We start from the raw sequence: 21,475 nt of genomic DNA, 5'->3' as shown, positions 1-21,475 counted from the left end.
CAATGTTTGTTATCATCAATTTAGTTAGTTAATTTCTTAACTCAACAGTCACGTACCCGTCAGTAAATATTACATACTCATTAGAATAATACCTCGTTGAAGGTCGTTGCTCTCTAGTAGACCTCCTAGGATGAAAACCTAGTGGATCTTTAGGTAGCTCAGGTTGATTATCAATATCATCATTAGCTAGAGCATCAATTAGATCTCCCAACTACTGATCATCAGGAACCAAAAGCTTATTTTGCTGTATATGCTCCTGATCTTGTAATTTCCTACTTGCAATAATAAGAGGAGCAACAATACTCACTCACAACAAGTAATAACAATAGCACAATAATACCAAATAGTAGCAAAAAAATCACATAAACCAGAAAATAGAGGCAAGCTAACACACCAAGATTTTTAACGTGAAAAGCATCCTCAATGTGAGAAGTAAAAATCACGAGTCACCAAGACTAGAAAATAGCTTCACTATGATAAAAAAAAATAAGACATAAAAAAATCACAAATTACTATACAAAATGTGCATACAATAAGCTAAACAACCCAAACTTCAAAACTCATAAACAAAAAACAAAGAAGATGAAGATACCATAAAATAGAGCCTCTGTCCGAGCTCTATTTCTCCAACTGTAGAGCTCTAATCAAAATCTCTACTATTCAGAATGAAGAAAAAGATAAGGTAAATATGCAGTCCAAATTTCTCGTCGATCCAATGGTGAACGAGTGAAAAACAAACGTTCAAAATCTGCTATTCTGTTAAAAAACGTGGACAATGTTCTTTCTTCTCTTTCTCTCTCAATGCTTGTATTTTTGACAAAATAAAACCTCTCATTTCAACCCTAGCACATTTTCAACAACTTAAACTATCTATGAAACTGAATACCAATATATGGGCCTTTTTCCATATATGAAGAGAGTCTAAAATCCAACAATATGATGTTTAAGGTCGAAAACAATTAAAGCTACGCAATGGGATAATATACTCAAAGAAGCTAAATGAAAGTGAAACTGAAAACTATCATATTATTTTAAATGAGAAAGGATAACATTTTGTCCTCCTAATTTTTATATAAATCGTTGCCTTTATTTATATATATATATATATATATATATATATAAAATCCCAGACAACAATTCATGATTAAATTATGCAGTGCATAAATAGTGGTTAAAAAAAAAAGGAGAAAAACCTTGTTAGCAGAATGAGCATAAATCATGAATAAAAAGATAATTTTAAACATAAAAAGGTAAAGCATATGAAGAACCCAAAATTTATGTAGTTCTAATTCAAAATCCATGAGGATCATCATGATTTATGTAGTTCTAATACATGTATATTCTTTGATATCTCTTATTTTTATTCAGGCACAGTTGTTCTTTTTATATGTTACTCAAATCCACTTCATATGCTAATAGCCTAACACACGACACATTGACTTAAATATAGGGGTGACAATGAGTAGAGTAGGATAGGGTTTGGATCCAATCCTGATCTTATTCGCGGGTAGAAATTTTTATATAAATTCAATCATATTCTATCTGCGAGTTGAGAATATCTCAACTCTAACCCTACTCGTTCTTAACTCGCGAGTATCTAATCCTATCCGAAAGTTAAAAAAAAGATGCAACATTATTATAATTTGATAATAATTTAAAATAGAACTGACTTTTAATAAGAAAAAAATAGGAAGAAAAACATGAAGGATTTTAAGTACCTCGTTTCGGGTTAAACTGAAACCCCTTATCGGACCTGGATGAACAAATAGTGGCGGTGCCTCTTGTCGACAACAGGATCTAAATCTTCGACGTACAACAACCACGTAATGAAGTGGTTCTTCACATTCGCAGCATTTGCCACTGTTGGCGAAGGAGCGGTTGCGGCATTATTCTGCGGCGAATCCCAGTTTTTCAGCACCCTTTTCTCCTTCTTCCGTCAGGTTTTCGTATTCTCTGCTTCGTTCTGTCTTTCTCTCTCTCACCCTTAACCCTCTTTTCTCTGCAACGTCACTGAGAAAGTCTTTTTCCAGTCCACGCCACCTACTCCTCTTTATTAAGAATTGCAGTTCTATCTCTGTTCTTCTCTTCTCATTTTCAAAATTTGTCTTTTCAATTTTTTGTTTCTTTTTATGACTAAGATGAACAAACAAATCCATATATAAGGATAAGAGAGAAAGAATAATTTTAAAAGTGATCTACAGCTGAAATAAAGTTAGAACAAAATAATTTTAAATTTAAACTTAATAAAACTCCCGCTAAATACTTTTCTATGTTAAGAAACTTTGAATTCCTACACATAATTTTTGTTACTTTGCCACTCGTTAACCCATACATTTGTTGTTCAACAAATCTAAACACTTGTCCTTCAACCAACTTACTACTATTCTCGTATTATATATTATATATTATATATTAATAGATAGATTAATAGATAATACCCAAAAAAAATTAAATAAATAAAATTTAAAAATAAAAGAAAAATGCTTGAAGTATAAAATTCTTATTTTTATTTTTTTTTAAAAAAGATCAGAGAAGTATAAAATTATAAATTCATTAAATTGGTTCAAAACTTGGCGGGAAACACCTTTTTTGTGTGTACCTAAGAGGCTAAGACGGGAATCACGTTCCATCTTCTGTTTCCGTTCTTTGTTCTCTGCAATACCGAAAGAGAACGAACTTTGAGTTCGAGATCCGTCTAGCAAACCGCTTCTTCTTTCTTCTCATTTCTGATGCTCAGTTCTCAGTTCTCATGGATATGCACCTCAGTGATTCAAGTACTTCAGCTCCATCGCATGCCACATTATCTGGTACCGATCTTTTGTTTTCTTAATCACCTGAAAAACACTGTTACAGTCACAATTTCGTTTCCAGAACGAATGCTCTTTGCTTATCGATTTTATTTTATTTTAATTTTCTATTGAATATTAGTTTTTTTTTTTTTTTTCCTTAGCGATTATGTTTGTTCCGCGAGAAAACTAATCGTGTTTTGTTTTGGTTGGATTCCGTTTGTTAGCGTTACGAATCCTATAAATAGAGGACATGGAATCGATCTAATGCTAGTTGATACAGTAGTAAAATTAGTAATAATAAGCTTTGCTTTACTAATAGCAAGATGAAACGAGAAGAGTAGGTTCATGCGATTCTCTTTCTCTACTTTTTGGTTTGATCTGATTTCGGTGTAGGAACAACTTCATAGTGTATCGGCAGAAGAAAATTTCAAAATCAATTTGAATTTCGTGTTTTAGGAATCTATTGCTTTTATTCATTGATCTTTTTTCACAGTTCGAATACCATAAACATTTTTTGAAGTACGATTTTGATTAAATCAGCACTACAATTCATTGAATAATCAGAATCTGGTTTGTAACCACAGAATCCATGGGAATAAGAGAGTGACAAGTTTAACTTCCCTTAATAACTGCCTAACTAGCTTGTATGAAACAAACAATTCGTAATTATCATAAATTAATTATGGTGTAACAAATCTAGCTAGAGCATGGATTGATTTGTGGCGTATGAGAATATTTTAGGTAAGTAATGGCGTTTTCAAGAGAATGCTCCATAATATGTACTGGTAGAGCTGCTTGTTAACCTGCAACTGTAGATTAAAAAGTATATTATAATGCTTCTGAATTCCGATCATTATCTATTTGTTTTAGCTTCTTAAGTATGCACTATTGCACTGTCTTAACCCTGTACTGAGTAATTACAGCTTGATGCAGGCAATTATAGCATCGCATGTTTGTTTTTATATTTATTTTTCGTGCTTAAATGTTTAATCACAGGAAATTGCATCCAACACTTTATAATGAGGCTGCAATTATGGATTGCTGCAGGCCCAGGGGGAGTCTGTTTGATGAGAAATGCATGGAAAGGGGAACATCCATCTGTTATCAACTTTATCTCCAGTTTCCTCTCTGCAAATTCTTTTCGCCTTAACTTTGTCCCTATTGCTCCAGTAATTGACAGATTCTGTGTCCTCTTAATGTTTATTTCAAATACTTGCTCTCTACTGAACTTCGAGAAGCTTATTTGTAGGACTTCATTTTCAATTGTGGGGGTTTGTCTGTAGCCTTTGTTTTTGTGACTAACTGGGATTGCAACAATGTATCTCTGATCTTCAGCAGGTAACTGAGCTGTTGATTTTCAAGTCTTTAGTTGGGACTTTGTCATCTATTGAATAAAGAGCTTTTCGAGTCGTATGTCAGGTTCAAATCTTCTCCTGCAGAGTTCAGAAATTGAGAACACAATTTGCACGCTTTTATGTTATCATCACACTCCCAGCTAAACAGCAAATCGATTCATTTATTCAGTCATACTTCAAGTGAGTTAAATACGTTACTTTTATTTTGTTCTAATTGATCATTTGCTATGTACAACTTCAATAGTGAGAAAGCAAGATCCATGTTTATGTTTCACCAATAGATTTGAGATGGTGATTGGCAAGCCTACGTTTGTTCCAGTTCAGGACATAGAGATGGGGTTTGAAAAGATGGTAAAAATAGCTCATTCATCTGGAGGTAGAAACTGAAATTTGTTACCAACTATGATGTGTTGTTCCAATTCATATTTCTTATCGTCAAAATAATTGCAGTATACAAGCAGCAGAAAATTGGAGAGAAACTGAAAGCTGAGGTCAGTTGTGCGAAGAACACACAATAGTTTAGCTGACAGGACTTGTTTAAGAATGAAATCTTAAATATTGATTTAATGCATGGACTTTTGTTATGGTTATAAAGAGGAAGCAATTGGTGCAAGGAATGAACTTTTACCTTAAAGTGGTTACTTCGATTCCAGGCGTTGACAATCACGATGCAAATGCGGTAAATCATTTTATTATGAAACATCTTCTCAATTTAGTTTTCGTAATTTTTCATTCCCAGTTGTAAAGCTCAGGACTCTTAATTATATAGATGTTTAAACTTTGGAGTATCTTTCTCTAACAATAGTACAGATACGGTCTTGTGCATTTTGATGCTGTATATAATATTAGGCTTGTGCTACTTCTCGTTAGAGAATAACTATATCACCTAATATTTGACTTAAATGTGAAATGAAACCATGATAAGCATATGCATATAGGCATAGCTTGAGTTATTTTGTCATTCTGGTCACTCAATTCAGCTTAGTCAAGCTATTGGTTCTGTCCAAGCAATTGCCAAGGCATCAAAAGACCAAATTCTGGAGAACACAGACCTTTCAGCTGAGAAGGCGGAGATGATTTCAAGGTTTCTGAGGGACCCCAAGTTTTACTCTTCTCCCAAGATCACCTGATGGCGCAATAACAATGGAACCCAGGTTGGAATCTTTTGTTTTCTCCGACAACAATAAATAATAATAAAAAGTGAGTATCTCTTTTTTATTTCTTTACCTGGTTAGCTTCACTATAAAATAGTTCTCGTATTCGTAGTTTCAAATCCGACCGAGAAGTAGATAGCCACCTAGAAACCTTCTAGTTGAACAGTATTCAAATCTCATTATACGGTTGTTGTTTGTACTTATGTATATTTTATTTTCTACTATATATTTTATACTAATAATCAATTTTAATTATTGAGTTTTATATATACCTGAAATGATTAAATACTAAAACACTTGTAATTCTTCTTAAAATATAAAGGCTGAAAACAATTTACAGGTAAAAACTAATAGTTAAACTATATTTAGTAATTCTGATATTTAATCTGTATTTGATAATTGAAACAAACAATAGTTATATTAATTAAAGAAAACACATAAATCATGGGATCCTCATGTATTTTAGTCTAAAACTATATAAATCATGAGATTCTTATGGGTTTTGGCCTAGAACTACATAGTACATAAATTATGGAATCTTCTTTTTACCTACAATTTAGGCTCACCTTGCCAACAAGGTTTCCCTTTTCTTTTTTGACCACGATTTATACAATGAATTTAGCCAGGGTAAAGTACTAAATTGGTCCCCTATATTTGGGTGTAATTCTGTTTTAGTTCTTAAGGTTTAAAGTGTTCTATTTGAATCCAAAAAAGTTTCATTTAGCATCAATTTAGTCCCACATTGAGGCCAAATTTAAATAATTAACGGAATGTCCTACATAACAACAGTACAAGAACAAAATCGATAATTTGGAGAACATGTACAAGCTCCAGAGGCACAAAATCAACCGTTGAAGCATCAATATATTTATTTATCATTTTCTTTAGTTCTATAGAAAATATTTTATTTATATTATGAGAAAAATAATAAATAAATGTATTGATGCATCAACGGTTGATTTTGTGCCTCTGGAGTTTGTACATGTTCTCTAGATTATCGATTTTGTTCTTGTACTGTTGTTATGTAGGACATTTCGTTAATTATTTAACTTTGACCTCACTGTGGGATTAAATTGATGCTAAATGAAACATTTTTGGATTCAAATAGGACACTTTAAACCTTAAGGATCAAAACAGAATTACGCCCAAACATAGGAGACCAATTTAGTACTTTACCCAATTTGGTACTTTACCCAATTTGGCCATGAATCGTTGTTTTTATCCAGGTTTTACATTTTTTTTCAATGTTTGGATAATTTTATTGTATAAAATCTATTTTTCATGGGTACAACTGTAATTTTATTTTTTTTTGATAGAAATGGTAATTTACTCTTTTTTAAATTAGTATAAAAACATTTTAAATTACCCTACTCAATGCGTTTATTGTTATTCATTACTTTATCATCAAATTTGAGGACCGTAGAAAGTAATTGTGTGTGGTGTTTAGAAAAAAGAATGAGGAGAAAATTTGCTTAACTAGATTCAGAAGAACTGTACCTAGATGTGAGCAATTAGAGGGAAAATGTGGGAAACACGTGGAATACTGTAAATACTAAATACATTCTCAAGCACTAGGATCTGTTTTAGAAGTGGTAAATACAGAATAAAGCAAATTTTTTTACATCAGTGACTAAGGCAAAAAAATTGCACCTCCAGAAGCCAAGCCAAGACTTACTCATGCCCTGGGGAGAAATTTTCACAAGGAAAGTGCAACTAGGTAACTTACAATCCATGAAAATTTTCAGTTAATTAAAATGCATATTTTACAGAAAGTTACCAGAGTCATACATGTCCATGTTACTCTAACAAAATCAAATATCTTTTTTGGAGATATAAGAAACCTTTACACAAAGGCAATAAATAACTAGAATAAGTGACATGATAGAACCAAGTTGTTCAATGCCATTCTCACTGACTGGATCCTGGTGCACTATCTTCAGTAGCCATAGGCTCTGGCTGAGGAGCCTTCTTTGTAAGTGACTTAGGCATGTCAAGATACTCTTGGATGCAGCGCTGCTGCGGATGCGACAAAAGTACCAAAACGTGCCGGAAAAGAACGCGCGCTAAGCCTTGCCCACTCTCCAATATGTAACCCTCATATTCACTAACATGTTCAAGAGCTTCCACCAGTGTATCATACACCTCCTGGGGGCAGTTGTCTGGTCCTGGTTTGTCATGAAGGTACATCACATCCAAAGTGAAGACCTTCTGGTTCACCGGCCATTGATGCTGCGGCCGTATATTTGATCTGCAGTAGAATAGAATCTACAATGGAACAGGATATTATTGCAAATTAGGATTCATGTTTCGACTTTCGACAGTTTTGTTCTATAATTAGATAGCTCATGGGTATAACTAATAAGTAGTAACCAACAAAAATGCTAATGACTTGCAAGCAAGTGCACATGATAGTTTATGTAATCAGTGGAGGCAGCCACTGCTTACCACTCTTAGAATGCGACCCTGCATGCGGGACTTCTTAGCTTCATGAGCAGCAAGTCGGAACAAGTTAGTAAGATCCGGTTGAGAAGTGGTTGAGGAAGTAGCCGAAAGCGCCCTCACTGCTGCAATTGTTGACTCAATTTCACTGCTAAACTCTTTCCTAAGCTGTAATCATTAAAGAACATTCAACATTAATGTGCTTCAAATAATACCAACACAGGCAAAGAAAAAGAATGGAACATACGAAAGAGCCACATCTAAGACAGGGGAAACCCCAAAAACTTTGATTACAACAAGTAGCAGATAAGTAAAGGTTATCGTTGCAGAAACAACATCTGCATTTGCATATAACGAAAGTATTCATCTTATAAAGTTTGCTCGAGAATGAAAATCTAAGATTAAGAGCAGTAATTTGGGATTTAAATAAACGTTATGGAGAATAGGAGTGGTACTGTACCCAAGAGATGGAATTAGAGAGAGTGGCGAAAGCGAAGCGGTGTTCGGGGTTGATGGCGAGCTTGGCGTTGACGAAGAGAACGATGGCTTGCCTAATAGAGTCCAATCGGGTGAGGGGCCTGCCATTGGCGCCGGAAAACTTCATCTCAACCAGGCACTGAGGATCCACATCCACGCACATCAGAATATCTTCGTTGTTGATTCGCGACGCTTTCAAACTGTACCTCTGACCACCACCGCCGCCGCTCCCTTCTCCTTCTACCCCTTCCATTTTGATCACCAATTACTCCTTTTTTTTCTTCTCAAAACTGGAGTGGAATTTCAGCTCAACACAAAACCAGTCACCACTCACCACCGTCTTCTGCCCCCTTTCTTTGGACGGGATATGTTCAGAAATTTGGGCCGTAGTAAGCCCAATAACTAAACACTTTGAAGAAGAGGAATTGGGCTGGTCCAGCCCAGGATGGAAAGGTCGGTGCGGTTTGGCGTCCTGAATTGGAACACGTGGACGTAGCTTTCGTTCCAAAATTCTAAATGGTATAGCTGCACCTTGGACTGGTGACTTATTCCTTAATTTTTAAGTTTGGTATTGACTTTTCAGTTGTTCACCACCTTCCCCTTTTTCTTCTTCTTCCTAAATTTTTGTTCCGCTTCATTTCCAATTCAACTACTCCTTCAACCCCCACAAGACAAAGGAAAATATCAACAATACAATAAAATAAAATATATCATAAAAGATTTTTCCCAATTCATTATTCTTTTCGTACTTCGCCAAACTCAGAAGTGATCTGGATCCGCAATTTATATCCTATGACCATGAACGCCGCCTCTTATTCTTCCGTTGTTTCGCATTCTGCTTTCCGAAGTTTGGATACCAAGCTTTCTCCGTAAGCTCCCATTCATCTAATCATAACTGATATTTTCGCTTCTGTGTTTCTTCATTTTCTAATATTAAGTTTATCCCAAAGACAAACAATGCTTGATTATGAATTCTGTAGGGTGATCCATTCTCCGGAATTTCAATAAAACCCTGACCTAGCCCTATATTTGTTTTCTGCGCCTGTTCTTCATTGCAAATTATGTATCTTTCATTTCTCAAAACGATTTTCTGGACTATCATTGTTGAAACAACTCTATATATTTAGCAAAGTGAGCTGCTTTTATTATTATTTTTTTCTCTCTTGAATTTCCAGCTTGAGTTTGGGTTGATTGAACTATTCAGGGTTTTGCATATTTCCTTCTGAATTATTATATGTAGTGAAACTGCGCCATTATTTACACTGTAGTGATAGCAGAGACATCCATTTTGGTTTCCCTTTCAAATTCGATATGTTATCTAAGTTATTCTTCTTGTGAACAATTCATCACTATGCTCACAATTAGTATTTGCTAAATAGAGTGCTCTGCTTCAATGGCTTTCTTTATTGGCAGGTCATCTTCTGGTATCCCAAGTCTTATTCGTGTCACTTGTCATTCGGATTGTAACAAGTCTACATCACAAGCATCCTTACTTTTGTGTCGTAGCTCAAATAATGGATGGAAGGGCATGCTTGGTGGAGCTTCTTCTTGGGATACCCTTCCCAGGAGGAACCTAATTGGTCAAACTTCTTATTCTGTGAGTACAACCACATATGGAGGGGTTGCTATAGAATCTCCTTCTCATATTGCAGAAGAAAAAGTTGGGGTACTGCTGCTCAATCTAGGAGGACCAGAGACGCTGAATGATGTTCAGCCTTTTCTGTTCAATCTCTTTGCTGATCCTGTAAGTTAATTTTCTTTTTGTACTTATGATAGTGTTTGATTATGGAGTTTCATTCTGTTAAATGAAGATGCATAGTAGCAATAGTACACTTTAGTATAATCTTTACTAATATGTTGCATGTTTTGTGATAGGATATCATCCGTCTTCCAAGGCTGTTTCAGTTTCTTCAGCGACCACTTGCAAAATTGATTTCTGTACTTCGGGCTCCTAAATCCAAGGAAGGATATGCTGCAATTGGTGGGGGCTCTCCTTTACGCAAAATCACAGATGATCAGGTGGACACTCGATTCCCTTTTGTGCCTTCCTTGGTGCTTTTTATTACTATTTTGCAAGAGGAATACCATTTTGGTGTTTAATGTTTGATAAACATTCTGCTTATTTCTGGTTTAAATTTATATTGAAACTTACAAAGCCTTTATGGTTTGCAATTGTGCAGGCACTTGCACTTAAAGAGGCTTTGGACGCAAAGGGCCTCTCCTCAAATGTCTACATTGGGATGCGGTACTGGTATCCATTCACTGAAGAAGCAGTTCATCAAGTAAATGAAGAGTCCTCTTTTTGTATTGTCCATGTTGTTATTATGTTAGTCATCAATTCATCATGTACTGGTATTTCCTTCAATTGTTAAATGATATACAGGGTGAATAGTCCCAAGTTAGATTATTTATTCCAAGATCATTTTTATCATCTTTGAGTTGAATCTAATTAAATACCTGTCATGCATTATAGATTAAGAGAGATGGAATAACAAGGCTTGTGGTGCTACCACTTTATCCCCAGTTCTCTATTTCCACTACTGGATCTAGCATCCGCGTTCTACAGCATATGTTCCGGTACTTTTTGTAATATTCTGATTTGTCAAACCTCTGAAGTGATTTTAAGATTATTATTAATTGATATTATGTAATTTTCAGGGAAGATGCTTCTTTGTCCAAGCTTCCTGTTTCCATTATAAATTCTTGGTATCAACGACAAGGTTACATCAAGTCAATGGCTGATTTAATCGAGAAGGAGCTACAGAGCTTTTCTGAACCGAAGGAGGTGACTCTCATTCTTGTTTTGATTGGTGTGAACAAAGTTATTTTCATGCAATTAATGAAAATATTTCACTACAGGCCTGTTATTAGGGTTAAAAATTTTGAAGGCTATGTAGTTTATTTTCATGCAATCTGAACCATACTGTATCTTGTTTTTGTAAATATCAGGCAATGATATTTTTTAGCGCCCATGGTGTACCTGTCAGTTATGTTGAGGATGCTGGTGATCCATACCGCGATCAAATGGAGGAGTGCATCTACTTGATCATGCAGGAGTTGAAAGCTAGAGGAATTAACAATGAGCACACTCTTGCTTATCAGGTTAGTTTGGACCTCATCAACTTGCTTTTTAATTGCTGAATTGTTGGCTTACCTTTTTGAGCCTCTGTTTCTTATGGCATTGTTGGATGAATTTCCAGAGTCGAGTGGGCCCGGTACAGTGGTTGAAACCATATACAGATGAAACTCTCGTTGAGCTTGGTCAGAAAGGTGTGAGGAGTCTTTTAGCTGTTCCAGTGAGGTACATTGTTTTTGGACTTTTGCCCTTGTTTTTAGTTGTGTTTTGCATTAGACACTCTTGAAAGTTGTGAAATAGCCTTACGAGTAAAAGACACTCCTCCTCCCTGTATCTCAGCTTTGTGAGTGAGCACATAGAGACCCTTGAAGAAATTGACATGGAGTACAGGGAGTTGGCTCTTGAATCTGGTATCAAGAATTGGGGGCGTGTTCCTGCTCTTGGTCTCACCCCTTCCTTCATTACAGACCTGGCAGATGCAGTGATAGAAGCTCTTCCATCTGCAAAAGCAATGTATGCATCTACCAGCACTTCTGAAGAAGAGCATGACCTACTTAGATACTTGGTCAAGATGTTCTTTGGTTCAATATTGGCATTCATCTTGTTTCTGTCACCTAGAATGATAACGGCATTCAGGAATCTAATCTAGAAGTGTTACAAACCGCATGCTGAATTCGCATGCCAACACACAGAGAAATGAAGCAATGATTTTTGTACATTGATCATGACTGGTTCTTACACATCGTTAATCAGCAGAGTAATATGGATATCTCAAAATAGCTTGTCTCTGTAATGAATATGGATCGTATCTAATATTTCATTATAGGTTTCTGAATTTTACGAATTGGTCATACAACCGAAACGGAAAAGGCTGCAATTAGAGCAGTGTCTATTAGCCTAAGCCTCATAAATGAGAAATATGTATTTTTTTTTTTGGTGTGAGGAGAAATATGTATCTGCAACAATACTTATTGGCTATTGGGTTACGACTCATGACATGGATCTTCTGTTTTCTCTCGTCTGAAATCTCAATTACATGTCCAATACTGTTGCTCCCGAGGAAGCATTTTCTGTGCATGTAAGACTTTGATTAAGTGGTTATCACCAATGCCTTGCAATAAGTGTACTTGGGTTAAAAATTAGGCTAAAGTTAAGAGTGGGTGGAATTTTTAAGTGTTGTATGTGAGTGCAGTGTAGATGAGTTTGTAATGCTTAAAATTGGGAGTTGTTCAATTTATATTTATCTGACAAAAAAAATTAGGATGAAAATTCATAGGCAGATATCTTCATATAAAGTTGATAATTAAGGTAAAGTTGATAAGGTAGTGTTTAGTGGAGAGACAGAGACGGAAAGACTGAGACTGAGAGACAGACTAAGAAACAGAGATTGAAATAAATTTTAGTATTCTGTTTGGTGTAAAATGGGAGACAGAAATTAAAATAGAATAAAACTCTAATTTAATTTGCACAACGGGTAAAATTAGAATTAATTAATTGAAATAACAGTATTTTAGGTATAAAATGTTATTAAAGTTTCAGTCTCCATCTCTAAAAATTTTAGTCTCCTGTGTTCCTACTTCTTAAAAGTACTGAAATATTGAAATTTTGGAGACAGAGATAGAAATTTTAGTACCAGTCTCTGAACCAACAAACATAATACTGAGTCTCAGTCTCTCAGTCTCTATCTCAGTACCTCAAAACAAATGGTACTTAAAAAACATTAGATAATTTGACTGATTTGACTAAATTGTCATCTAACGATTCTCAATTGTTAATTTCACATAAAGATAAATGCACGTGAGTTTCCAAAAAAAAAATAAATAAATGGATATTCTTATATGTTTTTCCTTGTGTGTGATTTTACTAAAAGCAACCTAAACTTCTATGTAGCAAAAAAAAAAAAATATGGTTTTGGGAATTTTACTACAACTTGCACTCGCTGTCAACATAAAAATAAATGAAGTAGTAGATTACATGTAATTTTACATAATATAATTCTTATTGAGTGATTATATTATTATTGATCCTTACCCCTAAAAATTTGGACAGCATAACGTTATATCTCGAAATCTCATTTAAAATATTTAAATCTGAATAAATTACCATTTGTATCCATGAAAGATACAAATGCTGACAAATGTATCTATATAAGAATAAAATGACAATTGTATCCACGGAAGATAGCTTCCGTGTGCCAAGAATACCCTAACGGACCAACTGTGTAACCAACGTCCGGGTACTCTTGGCACATGGAGCCATCTTCCGTAGTTATAATTGTCGTTTTATTCTTATATGGGTATATTTGTCGGCATCTGTATCTTTTATGGATACAAATGGTAATTTATTTCATCAAATAACCGTCTCACATTTCTGTAATGTCCACCTAAATCTTGGATGAGATAACTATAAGTCGGTTATCATTAATAGCAATAAATAAGGAATAGGCCAGGCTTAGGAGATCATGATCAACAATAGGAGAACAATCCGGACACTCTTAGCAGGCTCTACGTACGGGTTGGAATTTTGAGTGTTGGAGTCCTTTTCGCAGGCTCTACGTACGGGTTGGAATTTTGAGGAGTTCACAACACGCCTATTCGGGAAATAGAAGAACGAACGACATATCCCGATAACGACGAGCTATACCTCGGAGTGTTATTCCTTGTCAGAATATTTGACGCCCATCGTGGGGTCAAACATTTATAACACCACATATTTTTTTTTCTGCTAGATCTCTACTTTATTTTACATGAATAGAATGACTGGTACATTACCACCTCCACTGATGTCAAATGAGAAATTGATGGCCATGATCGCTACCCTACAATCAGAAAATAAAAACATGGCAGAGCAATTAGCTTAGCAGAATAATGGTGCTAAGACCAATACTGAAGTCCAAGCAGATGTCAATCATGTCTTGAATTCTCCAACTGAAGGCGTGACCCTAGCCCAAGAAACCATAAAACCATCCAACCTGTTCTTGGATGATATCATGAGTTTCCAGATGTCTGCGAATTTTACTCTTCCTACAACACTGAACCTTATGAAGGCCTCGGCTACCCAAACTTACACGTCACAAAATTTCGCTCTATGATGCTTTTGAACGGAGCTTCTGATCCCATTTTGTGTCGGTCTTTTCCTAGTTTTTTGGATGGCGCAACCTTAATTTGATTTTCTAATTTGCTTGCATGATTTGTTTTCACTTTTCATGAACTGACCGACCTATTCATCAATAATTATTCCACATTAAAGATCTACGTATATGATTCCGATTACCTTAGCACGATCAAGCAGGGTCAGCATGAGAGTTTGAAGAATTACATGACGAGGTTTGCAAAGGTCGCCAGGGAGATACCAAATCTCAATCCCGATTTTCATCTGCATGCGCTCAAAAGCAAACTCTGCCTGGGAAAGTTTCAGGAAACAATAGAAGTAGCCAAGCCAAAGATGCTCACTGAGTTCAGAGAGAAAGAAGTGGCGCAAATCGAAATTGAGGAGTTCTGCGAAGCTCAAAAAGCTGACAAACAACCAACCCGGCGAGACGAGGAAAGACCGAGCAGGGCTCAAGGCGGAAGAGACAACTGCAAGCCGTTCAAACTAACACCCAAGTTCGACTCATATACTTAATTCAATACTAAGAGAGAAGACATAATCAAAGAAATTCTTCATGCTAAGTTCATAAAACTGCCCAGTAAGGCAGGGACTTATCAAGACCAGAAGTATGTGGACAAAAGCAAACATTGTGCCTTTCATCAAAAGTTCGAGCACACGACCGATGAATGCGTGGTGGCAAAAGATCTATTGGAGTGACTAGCACGACAGGGATTGCTGGATAAGCATATCAATGAACGAATTCAAAGAGAGACTACGAATCCCCTAACAGCACTAGAACAGCCAAACCTCACTTCGACCTCTAAAGACAAAGAGAAATGGCCCATTCCGAATCAACCTCCTACACCAAGGAAATTCATTAATTATATTTCAGGAGGCTTAGCAGGTGGGGGTATTACCAACTCGACCAAAAAAAAGAAGTTACTTAACTATGTTTAGGGGAGTTCATGGATCGAATCCGATCTGCATATCTGCGATATTTATCCAAATTCGATCCAAAAATTGCAGATATTGATTCGATCCGCACACTTATAGGATCGGATTGTGAATTTTATGTAGGTATCCGCATATCCGCGGATCCGCAAAAATAAATAAATAAATATTCTTCTTATGTTTTATTTCAACTAATAATTATCATATATGTTGTATTATTTTAATTTTATTATTTAAGAAAAGTATGTTTAACATTATTTTAAGAGTAAACATATTTAAAAGAGTAGAAAAAAAAGAATTTTATTAATATTTTTAATAAAAATAAGCTTTAAAAAATATTTTTGTATTTTGCGGATGTATCCGATATCCGATCCGATCCGCAAATGTGCGGATCGGATCCAAGCTTAAAAACTGCGAATCCGATCCGATGATTTTAGTGCAGAACAGATCGAGATTTTGGCCATATCCAATCCAATCCATGCTCACCTCTAACTATGTTAACCATGGAGGGAGGTTTGCTATTATAGTAGTCATCCTCTTCCACCCCCAACATTACTTTCAACACATCGAATCTGTAATCCCAATGTCCAAACCTTGATGACCCTATGGTGATCTCCATGACCATGGGGGATTTGATGGTTAAGAAAGTTTTACTTGATTCAGGAAGTAGCGCTGATGTTTTGTTCTTTTCAACTTTCCAAAAAATACAGTTAAGCGAAAAAGCATTGCAACCATTATCCGGAGAGTTGGTAGGGTTCTCTGGAGAAAAGGTTCCCATGATAGGTTATGTTTGGTTGAGAACAACCTTAGGAGAGTATCCACATTCAAAAACTTTAGATATTCAATATTTGGTAGTTGATTATGTTAGCCCCTATAATATAATATTAGGGCGACCATCCCTAAATTCTTTTGGAGCTACTATTTCTACAATTTACTTGTGTCAAATTTCATGTACAGGACAATGTCATTGCAATTGTGCATGCTGACCATAAAGAAGCAAGGCAATGTTACAATGTAGGGTTGAAAGTGAAGCCACCAACATCAGAGCCAATCCAACATGTCAACTTTGTTTATAACACCGGCGATAGCTTGACCCTCGAGACAATATTGCCAGCCGACCAACACCAATGGATGAACTGCGGAAGGTAAACCCCACCGAAAATGAATTTCAATAAACTAACATTGAATATGCTTGGTCTGCAGATAAAACAGAAAAACTCATCACACTGCTTCAAGCAAATACCGATCTATTCGCATGGACTCCTGTAGATATGCCCGAAATTGACCCAAGTGTCATGTTCCATAGACTCACCATAGACCCAAAAGTCCAACCAGTGCGACAGAAGAAGCAAACCTCAGAAATGAAAGAAAGGAAGCAGTCGTCATGAAAATTCAGAAACTACTTAGCGTAGGATTCATACGTGAAATTCGGTTTACATCATGGTTAGCAAATGTAGTTATGGTGAAAAAGAGATCGGGTAAATGGCGCATGTATGTAGACTTTACAGATTTGAATAAGGCTTGTCCCGAAAGATTTATATCCTTTGCCATGCATTGATAAATTGGCTGACAACACTTCAGATTTTAAAATTTTAAGTTTTATGGATGTTTATTCCAGCTATAATAAGATACTAATGCATCTAGCATATCAAGAACAGACTACGTTTATAACTGACCATGACAATTTTTGTTACAAAGTGATGCCTTTTAGCCTTAAGAATGCAGTGCAACATACCAAAGGTTAATGGACAAGGTTTTTCAAAATCAGATTGGCCGAAATATGGAAGCATAAGTCGACAATATGGTGGTAAAATCAAAATCCGAAGAAGCTCACCAAGCTGACCTTTTAGAAGTCTTCCAACAACTAACGAAATATAATATGCGATTGAACCCTGAGAAGTGTGCATTTGGGGTTTAAGGAGGCAAATTTTTCGGTTTTATGTTAACACAAAGAGGAATAGAGACAAATTTTGATAAGTGCCGAGTTGTAATCCAAATGAAATCACCTAATACCATCAAAGAAGTCCGACAACTCACCGGGCGCCTTGCAGCTCTATCGAGGTTCTTACCCGCAGCAGCTGCAAAGTCTTACCACTTTTTCTATAGCTTGCGAAAAGCCAAAAACTTTATATGGACATATGACTGTGAACAATCATTCACCAATTTTAAAAATATTCACAGCTCTCCGCCAATAATGCATAAGCCAACACATGGTAAACCTCTTTATTTATATCTTTCTGTTTCACCTTATGAAATTAGCTCTGTGCTTGTTACCGAAACAGGTAAGGACAATACCCAATCTATTTTGTTAGTAAGGTTCTATAGAATGTAGAGATATGATACCCAACTATCGAAAAGTTAACATTTTCTTTAATAATCACAGCTCGGCATCTCTGCCATTATTTTCAAAGTCACGAGATTGTAGTTTGGCCAAATCAACTATTGTGCCAAATTCTAACATGACCAGATCTTGTTGGCCGGCTTATCAGATGGTAAGTGGAACTTTTCAGAAATTGACATCTCATACCAATCAAAAGGATCATTGAAGGCTCAAACTTGCTAATTTCATCGCCAAGTTCACCACCACTCATGAAATGGTTACCCCTTGGGACCTATATGCCAATGGAGCTTCCGATGATGAAGGTTGTAGAGCCAGAATAATTCTTAAAGACAACATTGGTGTCTTCGCCGAGCGATCAATCAAATTCTCATTTCAGGAAGGCAACAACCAATCCGAGTACGAAGCGCTGCTCGCCGTATTACGACTTGCAAGAGAGGCAAATATTCATTATCTCAAAGTTCATTGTGATTCTTTACTGGTCGTCTAACAGGTAAATGGCAATTTTCAGGTACGAGACCCCTTTCTAGAACAATATCTGAATGCAGTAAAGCATTTCATATAACATTTTGAAATCATGCATGCCCCTAGGGAACAAAATAGTAGAACAGACATCGAAGTTAGCCACCTCTAGATCACAAGATATAGCACCAGCTTTATCACAAATAACCCTTGGAGAACCAAGTATATATAGCAAACATGTTTTGAATTTGTCACAGCAAATAGATTGGAGAATACCATACATAGATTATCTGAAAGGATTGCATGGAAAAAGTTCAACGCTATGACAGTTGTCAGAAATGCGCACCAACCATCCATAGCCCAGCCGAGTTGTTGCACACTTCGAAAATCGGGTGTCCTTTTCATAAATGGGGGCTCGATATTCTCGGACCATTCCCCACGTCACAAAGGTAGGTAAAATTCTTACTTGTAGCAGTAGACTACTTTACAAAATAGATAGAAGCACAATCACTTGCCAAAATAACTTCAGATAAGGTACGATCTTTCATTTAGAAATTTATTATATGTAAATACGGATTACCCAAAGAAATTATTACCGATGACGGTAAGCAATTTACTGATAAGAAAATTGCATCCTTCTTAGAAAATCTTCATGTAAAGCACCATTTTTATTCTATAGAGCACCCACAAACCAATGGGCTTGCAGAGGCTGCTAACAAATTATCTTGCAGGCTTTACACAAAAAACTAGCAGAGGCTAAAGGACGTTGGCCAAGCTAATCCCTGAAATTCTATGGAGCTATAACACGACATCACACTCAACAACAAAAGAGACACCATTCCGACTATTTTATGGCGAAAATTCCATGATACTAGTAGAAATTTCTCAAGGATCGCTCCAAACTGACTTCTTGGACAAAGAAACTAATTCACAAGCACGGTTTGTCGAGCTGGATGCATTGGATGAAGAATGGGATTCAACTAGACTCAGGCATCAGTCTATGCAAATTACCATACACAGAAAGTACAACAAAAAAGTGCGTCCAAGAGTATTATAGGAAGGGTACAACAAAAAAGTGCGTCCAAGAGTATTACAGCAAGGGGACTTAGTTCTTCGCAAACTAGAAGATGTGCGAAAGCCACCAGGGTAGGGAAATCTCGCTGCGACTTGGGAGGGTCCTTTAAGAATATCAAAAGTTCACGGAAAGGGAGCATACTCTCTGTAAACTTTGGTAGGAACCGAGCTTCCTAGCACTTGGAATATATCATAATTACGCCTATAGTATAGTTAGTTCTTTGTAAAAGTCGGAGCTGAAAGGTACTCTTTTTCTTACTCACGAGCTTTTTTCCACCGTATTTTACTTGGAGAGGTTTTAACGAGGCTGAGAACTTCGCACCTTCTACAAACGAAAGTCTCATTAATGCAAACAATATTTAACATTCTTTTCTACCTTTATCTAACCAACATACAAAAGTTGGAAGCTAGCAATATCATGATAGCTAAATGCAATAAAATTTCACCATTCCAAATGAAAGTCTAAAGTTCATACAACACCAATACTCAAGATCAGCAATCATCCAACAACACATCAACACATTCATAAAAAAAATTTCATACTATGACAATACAACAGCATATAAATTCATACAAATGAAATATCAACTATATTTTTCATCAGCTACCATGTTTTCATCCTCAACTTCTCCCCCAGCTTCATCATCAATAAGTTTCCCATTTACTACAATCTTAGGAACATCAAGATTGTTGACATCAAACTCGGGCAAGAAGACCACCACTTGACTCACAGCATAATCAAAGCCAGCAAAAAACATCTCTAAAACCTCATTTTTCAGCCCATGAATCATGGAGGTCATTTTTCCTTTTTCATTATCAGCCTCTCTAATTTGACCCTACAAAATGTGATTTGATCTTGTAACTTCACCACTTCTTCCTCTTTGCTCTTCATTTTTGCTGTCACATCGACAATAACCTCATCCCTTTCTTTCAAAGGTTTCTCCAGCTTTAGCACTCTTTCTATTTCCTTTTTCTCCTTGGCTCCCAGAAATTCTGTTGCCCAACCCATACATAACAATCTCGTACCAATGACCCGCATAGACGATGGTTCACATTAAATCAATATAAAAACATTATAGCTATACATAAAATACTTTTCTTCATACCTGCATATACTGTCCCATACCCTCTTTTCCAACATCCTTTAATAGCTTCACGTCATTAGCATGTTGAGTGACCTTATCAGCTAATTTCATATAGGGGTATCGTTCACCCCATACAAATTTTGCATTGGTTCCATCAACGTAACCATGAAGTTGCCTTTGCTTTTCATACCGAGCCACCACATCCCCACCATCTGGACGGATCTATAATTCCTCCGTTGAAAGAACTTCAATAAACTTTTTTTATTCAAATTTCTTCCTCTTTACGTTGTGAGGACAAGCACTAGATTAAGTAGCATCCGCGCCGACATCCCTCTCTGCACCCGTGGCAGAGACTTCTTTTTCATTTTTCTTTTTCTGATTGAGAAAAGATTTCAGTCGAGCAGTAGTAAGGGTCAAAACTCTTCCGCCTATAGAAAAAAAACAATATATATATATATATATATATAGTTACTATACGGCAAGAATCTCAACACTAATACCTTACTTATATAGTCCCCTAATGCCTCCTTATTTGTCTCCATTTTTAACATTTCAGAAATTGACAATAACTTTCCTGCCGAAAAACAATTTATGAGAAATTCTAGATTCCAATTCTCTTCACCACTTCTCATATTAGCATCTAATATTTTCATGGGTTCCGGACACCAGTACAAAAAAAATTTCTCACCTAATTCCTCATCTAGGAAGAAGGGATACTCAGTCTATGATGAGCAAATTTTCACAAATATTTCTTTAGAGTCTTTAAAAGAAGACTTGTACAAAACGAATAGTGACTGGCCTGTATGACTAATAATAAGGTTCACCCAGAGAACTTTTCGCATGCCTTTAGATTGGAACAAAGAAAAAATATGTTCAATGAAGGAGGAAGTTTGAGAAACTCCATCAAACATTCATAGGCTCAAAGGAAAGCCCGTGAATTTGGATGTAATTGCGAAGGCGCATAATTTAGTTGTGTCAAAATATTGCACTCAAATTCTAAAAAAAGAAAACCTAACATTCAACTTTGTTAATACCAAGTATACAAATAAAAATAAGTCCAATTCCCCCTCTTTTTTTTGTGCAAACCCTCTCTTCACCATTACAAGGGAGACATTTCACACTAACAGACGCACCATCTCTTACCCATTTCACAGCACTGAGTTCGGACAAAATTTCTATATTCTT

At 36.0% G+C, this 21,475-nt stretch overlaps 3 protein-coding genes across 4 annotated transcripts; 2 read left to right on the top strand and 1 right to left on the bottom strand.

Moving 5' to 3' along the window:
* The first annotated feature begins 2,678 nt into the window (after positions 1 to 2,678).
* Positions 2,679 to 5,364, top strand: LOC107607947 (protein PARTING DANCERS). Of its 2 annotated transcripts, XM_021106599.2 has the most exons (8): positions 2,679 to 2,807; positions 3,837 to 3,958; positions 4,039 to 4,127; positions 4,229 to 4,324; positions 4,426 to 4,520; positions 4,595 to 4,635; positions 4,740 to 4,823; positions 5,125 to 5,364. In XM_021106599.2, the coding sequence occupies exons 1-8, from the start codon at positions 2,750 to 2,752 to the stop codon at positions 5,272 to 5,274; spliced, it is 735 nt and encodes a 244-aa protein (XP_020962258.1). In that variant the 5' UTR covers positions 2,679 to 2,749; the 3' UTR covers positions 5,275 to 5,364. The 2 variants fall into 2 exon arrangements, with proteins under 2 accessions (XP_020962258.1, XP_088350105.1); XM_088493979.1 differs by having other exon boundaries at positions 2,750 to 2,807; positions 3,786 to 3,958; positions 4,740 to 5,226.
* Positions 5,365 to 6,839: 1,475 nt separating this feature from the next.
* On the bottom strand, positions 6,840 to 8,558 carry LOC107606322 (BRISC/BRCA1-A complex protein). The gene is made up of 3 exons (XM_016308367.3): positions 8,198 to 8,558; positions 7,744 to 7,905; positions 6,840 to 7,563 (listed from the first exon to the last, which is right to left on the bottom strand). Exons 1-3 carry the CDS (start codon positions 8,465 to 8,467, stop codon positions 7,207 to 7,209), a joined length of 789 nt encoding a protein of 262 aa, XP_016163853.1. The 5' UTR covers positions 8,468 to 8,558; the 3' UTR covers positions 6,840 to 7,206.
* Positions 8,559 to 8,752: 194 nt separating this feature from the next.
* On the top strand, positions 8,753 to 12,307 carry LOC107606321 (ferrochelatase-2, chloroplastic). Its single transcript, XM_016308366.3, has 9 exons — positions 8,753 to 9,083; positions 9,628 to 9,958; positions 10,090 to 10,233; positions 10,395 to 10,496; positions 10,688 to 10,791; positions 10,873 to 10,999; positions 11,164 to 11,316; positions 11,415 to 11,515; positions 11,630 to 12,307. Exons 1-9 carry the CDS (start codon positions 9,007 to 9,009, stop codon positions 11,937 to 11,939), a joined length of 1,449 nt encoding a protein of 482 aa, XP_016163852.3. The 5' UTR covers positions 8,753 to 9,006; the 3' UTR covers positions 11,940 to 12,307.
* Positions 12,308 to 21,475: the final 9,168 nt, after the last annotated feature.

Source organism: Arachis ipaensis, chromosome B7, assembly GCF_059453495.1.
Source record: "Arachis ipaensis isolate K30076 ecotype BB chromosome B7, ASM5945349v1, whole genome shotgun sequence".
Taxonomy (NCBI): Eukaryota; Viridiplantae; Streptophyta; class Magnoliopsida; order Fabales; family Fabaceae; genus Arachis; species Arachis ipaensis.
Note: the sequence above shows the minus strand (reverse complement) of the source record. Positions and strands in the feature narration are given on the sequence as shown.